Source organism: Eriocheir sinensis, chromosome 4 (assembly GCF_024679095.1).
Source record: "Eriocheir sinensis breed Jianghai 21 chromosome 4, ASM2467909v1, whole genome shotgun sequence".
Classification (NCBI taxonomy): Eukaryota; Metazoa; Arthropoda; class Malacostraca; order Decapoda; family Varunidae; genus Eriocheir; species Eriocheir sinensis.
Genome location: NC_066512.1, coordinates 25,122,112 through 25,130,768, shown reverse-complemented (window position 1 = coordinate 25,130,768; position 8,657 = coordinate 25,122,112). Strand labels below are relative to the sequence as shown.

The 8,657-nt window shown below is 45.1% G+C and overlaps 1 protein-coding gene across 1 annotated transcript; it reads left to right on the top strand.

Annotated features, from left to right (window-relative positions):
- Positions 1–167: 167 nt before the first annotated feature.
- Positions 168–6,151, top strand: LOC126982340 (cyclin-dependent kinase 4-like; the record flags this gene model as incomplete). The annotated part of the gene is made up of 5 exons (XM_050834355.1): positions 168–332; positions 2,249–2,416; positions 2,708–2,868; positions 4,065–4,200; positions 5,269–6,151. Coding segments are annotated over 5 exons (1,131 nt in total), but the record flags the coding sequence as incomplete, so codon positions are not given.
- Positions 6,152–8,657: the final 2,506 nt, after the last annotated feature.

Here is an 8,657-nt window from a genome sequence, read left to right as displayed (position 1 = left end):
AGTCGGCAAATACATTAAGAGGATGACTGAGTACGACAATCTTGAGTCCTTCACCGCAAACCCTCCTGACTGTATTCCGAGATAGATTTGGGGTCGGAAGTCGGCAAATACATTAAGAGGATGACTGAGTACGACAATCTTGAGTCCTTCACCGCAAACCCTCCTGACTGAACTCCTTTTTTCCCTTTCTCAGGTTACTCGACGTGTGCCAGGGCCAGGTGGAGCAGGACCGCCGCCTCAACCTGGTGCTGGTGCTGGAGTACGTGAACCAGGACCTCTTCCACTACCTCAGGGGATGTCCCACCCCCGGGTTGGACCAGGCGAGAATTAAGGTAAAAATAGAGTGTGGAGAGAATGAAGGTAAAAATGAGTAAGAGAAATTAGTAAGAGAAATAAGTAAGAGAATTAAGGTAAAAATAAGTATGAGAAATAAATAAGAGAATCAAGGTAAAAATAAGTATGAGAAATAAGAGAAATAAGTAAGAGAATCAAGGTAAAAATAAGTATGAGAAATAAGTAAGAGAATCAAGGTAAAAATAAGTATGAGAAATAAATAAGAGAATCAAGGTAAAAATAAGTATGAGAAATAAGTAAGAGAATCAAGGTAAAAATAAGTATGAGAAATAAGTAAGAGAATCAAGGTAAAAATAAGTATGAGAAATAAGAGAAATAAATAAGAGAATCAAGGTAAAAATAGAGTGTGAAAGGAAAGTTTAGTTATCCCTCCTTTGCTTCTTAATTAGCCTTTGTTACTTCAGTCAGTCAGTCAGTTAGTCAGGCAGTCAATTAGTAAGTCAATTATTAATCTATTCAGTCAATCACTTAGTCAATCGGTCAGTTAGTCCGGTAATCAGCCAGTCAGTCAGTCAGGTATTCAGTCACACAGTCATTATTCCAGTCAGTCACTCAGTTAGTTAATCAGTCACCCAGTCAGGCAGGCAGTTAATCAGTCAGCCAGTTAATCAGTCACCCAGTTAGTTAATCAGTCACCCATTCAGGCAGGCAGCTCATCAGTCAGGCAGTTAATCAGTCAGCCAGTCAGTGAGTCCAGTAATCAGCAGCCCTCCTTATCCAGTCAGTCATCCTTCAGTCACTTAACACGCCTTCCTCTCCTCACATCATCTGTCACACACACACACACACACACACACACACACAGATCAGTCTAGTCTCACTCCTCAACACAATAGCTCTCCATCCTTCCTCACCCCCCCCCCCCTCATCATCCTCCACCCTTTCTCCTTCCTTTCCTGCCTCTTCATCATTCCATCTTCACTCACTCCTACTCCTTCCTTTCCTGCCTTCCCCTCACTGATCCCCTCCGCCCTTCCCCCTCCTCCCTTCCCTCCTCCTTCTCTTCCTCTCTCTCACAGCATCCAATCCACACCTTCGTCCAATCAAGCACCACTCCACCTCACTCCCACACTCACTATCTCCCTTTATTCCCTTAACTTTACCTCATCTCCCTCCCTCTCCCCCTCTTCCTCTCATTCTCCCTTCCTTCCCTCATTCCTTCGTGCCCTCCTTCCTCCTCCTTCACTCCCACACGCTAATAAATGCTCGCCTATTGTTTTCTCCCACATACCTGACTTCAAATGTTCTTGCACTTATTATTCGTCTTCACTCAGTCACTCACTCTGTCTCACACTCACTCCCTTCATACTTGTATTCGGGGTCAGAACTTCCTTTGTACTTGTACTTGAAATTATACTCGGACGCCAAATATTCGACTATTTCATGAGTACTTTCGAGTACAGTAAAAAAAAAAAATGTCTGTTGTGGGGTTTGACGACCTGCATGGGTGGAGGTGAGGTCATGGCAAGGTGTGTCCCAAGCTTGGGTCTTGGGGAAGCCAGGTGGCCAGGGCTCTGGGGTAAGGTGACACTGAGCTCATGTGAGGTGACTAAAGGCAAAGAGGGCTTGGCAGTTTGCCACTTGTCAAAATCCGAAAAGCATAAAAGTCTTAATGTTTAATTAATAAAAAGTACTTGTACTTGGATTAGAATCCAATACAAAAGTACTCATGCTTGGACTCGAGTTCATCTATAAAACTGAGTACATGTACTTGTACTTGGATTCGTGAAATCTTAATGGAATCGTAATTGGACCCGAGTACAAAAATGTACTTGAACCCAAGCCTGCTGTCCACCCCTCCTGTCCTCTCCTCCCTCACTCCATCATCCCACCCATCCCTTATTCCTCCCTCACGCCCTTCCAGCATCCTCAAGCGTCCTTCTCACCCCCGCAGAGCCTGATACACCAAATCCTGTGCGGCGTGGACTTCCTGCACAGTAACCGCATCATCCACCGGGACCTCAAGCCCCAGAACATCCTCGTCGACAGAACCGGCCGCGTCAAGATCACAGACTTCGGCCTCGCCAGGATATACGACTTCAACATGCGGCTAACGACCATGGTGAGTGAGGGGGGGTAGTGAGGTGGGGTAGGCTGTAGTGGTGATGGTGGTGGTGGTGATAATAGATGGTGATGATTGTATTGACGGTGGTGTTGATGATATGAGCGATGTATGAGATAGGTGTACGCATATTGTTATCAGATGTGTGTGTGTGTGTGTGTGTGTGTGTGTGTGTACCTTATAAATTTGGGGTCAATAAAGCAGCTATCTATTTATCTCCATCTATCTACCTCTCGATCTATCTGTATCATCGCACACCTGTACACATACTCACCTGTTCGTCCCCCCCAGGTGGTCACGTTGTGGTACCGGGCCCCCGAAATCCTGCTCAGCACCAGCTACGCCACGCCCGTCGATGTCTGGTCCTGCGGCTGCATCTTCGCCGAACTCTTCCGCCGGAAACCCATGTTCGAGGGACACACGGAGGGAGACCAGCTGCAGAGGATATTCGAGTGAGTCTCTCCTCCTCGTACGGCCAGCGTTGGCAAATTATCGTACTCATCGCATTTCATTTTCGTAGTTGCTGACCGATAACTATAACAACAAAACGAAAAACATCAATATTCAACAGTTTTAGCACTATAACTATGATTTTCTCACGTTACTTGTGTAGGTACGAGAGTTTGAGGCATAAAAATGATGGATACGGTATGTGGTTAATACGATAATTTGCCAACGCTCTCGTACCCCTTCCTTCTTCCCCTTCTTCGTCCATCTCCATCCCTCCTCCGTCCATCTCAGTCTCCTCCTTACTTCCATCTCCTCCTTCGTTGCCTCTCCTCTGCCCCCTTCCTTCGCCCCCTACCTCCCTCTCCCTTCCTCCATCCCTGTTCCTTCTTCCCCTTCCGTTCCCCTTCTTCTTCTTCTTCTTCTTCTTCTTCTTCTTCTCTCTCTCTCTCTCTCTCTCTCTCTCTCTCTCTCTCTCTCTCTCTCTCTCTCTCTCTCTCTCTCTCTCTCTCTCTCTCTCTCTCTCTCTCTCTCTCTCTCTCTCTCTCCCCCCGAGCTATTGACGTTGACAAACTAAAGATTGTTTTTTCTCTTGAATTTAAATCCCTGTCATTCTTTATGTGAGGGTTTTTTTCCACTATCATTAATAAAGTCTTGTTAAGGGTATTTTCATGACTTAATTACATACGTTGTTTTCTCGAGAGATTAGTTTCTTCATGATAAGATGCGAACGGGTTGGGCAATTATTACTTAAATGAAGTTATTTTTATTTTTATTAGGTGTTTAAGGAAGTGAAATTGCTCATCCGCCTCCTCCTTCTACTACTACTACTACTACTACTACTACTACTACTACTACTACTACTACTACTACTACTACTACTACTTCTACTACTACTGCTACTACTATTACTACTACTGCTTCTACTACTACTACTACTACCACTACTACTACTACCACTACTACCACTATTACTACTACCACTACCACTGCTACTACTACCGCTACCACTACTACCACTACTACCACTATTACTACTATTACTACTACTACCACTACAACTACTACCACCACTACTACTACCACTACTACTATTACCACTACTACTACTACTACCACTACTACTACTACTACCACTACTACTATTACCACCACTACTACTACTACTACTACCTCCATAACACCGCCCCCCTCCCCGCAGCGTGATCGGGACGCCCCACGAGCGTGACTGGCCCAGGGACGTCTCGCTCTCCCTCAACAACTTCCGGAACCACCACCCGAAGGAGGTGCGCGACGAGGTGCCGGAGATCACGGACGTCGCTTCAGACCTCCTCCAGGTGAGTTAGGCTCCCTTCGTCGCCTCCTCATTCCCCTCTTGCAGACTCCTTATGTTCTTATGTTATCTTCCGAGGACATGTGTTAGGAGATGGGTGGTGTTGATATCGTTGTTTTTCTCCTCCTCCTCCTCACAGAAAATGATGAAGTTTGTGCTTAGTCTACGCTTCTCCATGTTATTTTTTTTATTATTATTTTTTTTTTTTACAGCAAAGGAGACAGTTCAAGGGCACACAAAAAGCAAACATTAATAAAAAAAAAAAGCCCGCTAAAAAAAAAGCCCGCTAAATTTTACCTTATTTATAGTTTCATGTTGCTCAAATGGAAGTTAGAGAATGTGGGCATGAGTTTAGGATACATGAGTGGTGTTAATATCGTTGTTTTTCCTCCTTCCCCCACACAAAATGCTGAAGTTCGTGGACATGTGTTTGGGTCTTTAGGATATGTGAGTGGGTGTTGATGTCACATTCTTCCCTCGCCCCATAGGAAAGGCGACTTAAGTGGTGTTGATATCATTGTTTTCCTCCTCCCCACACAAAATGCTTAAGTTCGTGGACATGTCTTTAGGTCTTTAGGATATGTGAGTGGGTGTTGATGTCACATTCATCCCTAACCCCTCAGGAAAGGCGACTTAAGTGGTGTTGATATCGTTGTGTTCCTCCTCCCCACAGAAGATGCTAAAGAATGTGGAAATGTGTTTAGGATACGTGAGTGGGTGTTCATGTCATTTTCATCCTTAGCCCCAGAGGAAAGGCGACATAAGTTTTGCTGATATCATTGTTCTACTCCTTCCCCCACAGAAAATGCTGAAGTTCGTGGACACATGTTTAGGTCTTTAGGATACATGAGTGGGTGTTGATATCATTTTCCTCCTTATTGTACAGAAAAGGAGACATAAATGGTGCTGATATCATTGTTTTTCCTCCTTCCCACAGAAAATGCTGAAGTTCGTGGACACATGTTGAGGTCTTTAGGATACATGAGTGGGTGTTGATATCATTTTCCTCCTTATTGTACAGAAAAGGAGACATAAATGGTGCTGATATCATTGTTTTTCCTCCTTCCCACAGAAAATGCTGAAGTTTGTGCCCAGCCGCCGCATCTCCGCCAGCCAGGCCCTACAGCACGACTACTTCAGGGAACTCAACGCGCCCCGCCTCATGGCCAGCAGCAACCGATCCACGCTCACCCAGCAAGTCCTCAGCCCTGCCCCCCTCGCCACCAGCAGCCCCACCAACCACCACCACCTCCACCACCACCACCCCCGCCACACGAACGCACCCCCTTCCACCACCTCCACCACTACCACCACCACCACCGCAGATAACCCCGCAGTCCCCTCTCAGGTCAACACCAATGACGAGAACAACCCCAACGCAGGGAACAGTGCCAACACCAACAACGCCATGCTCTCGAGGGCGCCAGAACCCAAGGCCATCATCACTGCCACCACCTCCACCAACACCGACACCAGCACCGCCATATCACCCTCCACACCACAGCCCGTCACCACCACCACCGCCATCCCCGCGCCCTCACCCACCTCCGGCAGCGCCTCCTCCAGCATGTAGTTAGGCCAGAAGGTTCCTCCACCCCACATACACGCTAAGAAATGGGATGTGAGTGGGCGATATGGGTGGAAATGGGCGTTTTGTGCCTTGAAATGGGTATAACAAGGCCTCCTGTGCCTCCGTCAGTGCCTACTTCAATATATGTTTGCCCCAGAAGGTTCCTCCACCCACGGACACGCTAAGAAATGGGATGTGAGTGGGCGATATGGGTGGAAATGGGGGTTCTGTGCCTTGAAATGGGTATAGCAAGGCACCATCACCGCCCTCCCGTGCCTCCGTCAGCGCCTACTTCAATATATGTTTGCCCCAGAAGGTTCCTCCACCCACGGACACGCTAAGAAATGGGATGTGGGTGGGCGATATGGGTGGAAATGGGGGTTCTGTGCCTCCGTCAGCGCCTTACTTATATATATTTTGCCCCAGAAGTTTCCTCCACCCCACGGACAGGTGAAATGGGGGTTCTGTGCCTTGAAATGGGTATAGCAAGTCACCTTCACCACCACCATTGCCCACTTCAATTATTTTTACCCCAGAAGCTTCCTACACCCACGGACATGCCAAGATATGGGATGCAAGGCTGGAAGAGTGGGCGATATGTGCCTTGAAATGGGCAATATGTGCCTTGAAATGGGTGATATGTGCCTTGAAATGGGTTTAACAAGTGTGACTCCTGAAATGGGTGCTCATAGTATATATAATTATGAAATCTAGGGCCGGAGGTGTGATGGGTATGGGTGGGTATGGGTGGTTTAGTGCCTGGAAATGGGTATATAACAAGTCTGACTCCAGTGATGGGGGAAGACTTTGTTAGTGTGTGTTCCTCAGCCGCTTTTAAATGGACGGTGTACGGTATAATGATAAGTAGGGGCGTGTGTGTGTGTGTGTGTGCGTGCCGTGCGTGGAAATTAACGTGAAATCTCAAGTAAGTGAATAGATAGATAATGTAAATGGATGAAAAGCGCACTGTACGCCAGCATGAAGTTCTTTTTTTACACGATGGGAAAGCAAGCAAGTGGTCGGGTTGTGTCTTCCCTGTATACACGTGTAGATAATTAATATAGAAAGACCGAGCGGGAAAACGATCAACTCGGAAATGAGAAAAATAGGCAAAATGAAAAAGAAACATTGAAAAATCATAATAACAAGTCACTGGTATTATAAAACTAAGGATAACAATGATAGTGCCTTGAATACCTAACCTACGTAGCAGCCATTCCCGCCTCCCACCTTCGTCATGTTATTATTTTTATTTTATTTATTTTTAGACAACCTTGCCAGTGAATCTGTACAGGTCATATTCTCTGTTGACCACTTCAGCGCTCACACTTCCACATTTGATAAGGCTTTCCTAGAGGTTACGGGCATTTCCATGGGCTGTTTTATGTGCCTAATGTTAGTCTGAATGGCACCTGCACTATGAACATGGAAAACACTCATGAGACCCCGACTAACCTCCTTTATGGACTCGGAAAATCGTGGTTGTGAGCTCCGAAAACGTGTTGCACTTCCACATTTGATACGGCTTTCCTAGAGGTTTCGGGCATTTCCACGGGTAGTTTTATGTGCCTAGTGTTAGTTTGACATGGCATCTGCACTATGAACGTGGAATTCACTCATGAGAACCCAGTTAACCTGCTTCATGGCCTTGTGAAATAGTGTTTGTAAGTGCCGAAAGCAATTTACACTTCCACATTTGATAAGGCTTTCCTAGAGGTTGCGGGTATTTCCATGGGTAGTTTTATGTGCCTAGTGTTAGTTTGACATGGCATCTGCACTATGACCATGGAAAAACACTCATGAGAACCCCAGTTAACCTCCTTTATGGTCTTGAGAAATAGTGGTCTTTGTGAGCGCCGAAATCGTCTTTGAGAGAACGTGGTCCACATGTGCTTCATTCGTGTCTGGCCAGTTTTTTCCTTGTTGTTGTTCGTTGTGCTCCCTGTAATGCTTCAAAGTTCCTCACTGTGAGTTTATTATTACCTTCTAACGCTTCTTCCTTCACAGAGACCTACTACCTACCTGTACGTCCAATGCACTTTATATATATAACTTTTTTTAGGGTAAATTTCGGAATCTCACCCACTCTTGAGCATTCCCCCTCGTCAACATTCCCAGGAAGAAAGATTTTTATTGTGTTCTTTTTACTTTTGATGTTATTATTAATTATCAAATGGGAAAGGAATTAGTATATATATGTTACTGGAGACTCCATTCCGATGCATGCAATTCGAATTTTCGTTGTATATGTATTTGTTTGAGGTCTTAAGTGAACCCTACGTCTATAGTTGTGTGTTTGTACGTCTTCAGGGCAAAAAAAACGGGAAGTGGGTAGTAAGAAAACGGGAAGTGGGTTGTAAGAAAACGGGAAGTGGGTTGTAAAAGCTAAGGAGGAAACGGTTCATCACGGGGGCAAGTAGTATTATATATGTTGATGACGAGTATCTGGCTGAATTACATGGTGCCTATTTCATGAACTAACCAATGTATACAACCACACGGAGCTTCACCCTCTAGTTTATAATTAATGTCGCGTTAATTTTTTAAGATATGCAATTCCTGTATTTATTGGTACTTATGTATGAGTGAGAGATTAGGTACGTAGCGATCGAGTCCTTTTAATTAACTAACTAGCGTGTGTGTGGTATGCGTGCCATGACAGAAGTGGTAAAGAGAGAGAAAGGAAGAAGGAAAGGTTTTGTCATGCATTGTTTGGGAGTAATAATGCAGGATGGGTGAGCTAGTTGAGGGGAAACTTTGGGATTTTTATTTCATTTTATTTGATTTATTTATTTATCTTTTTTATTACTTTTTTTTTTGTGTGTGTGTGTGTGAATTGAGGACATGGAACATCAAAAGACACTCAAAATTCTTCCTTTTTTTCCTTTATT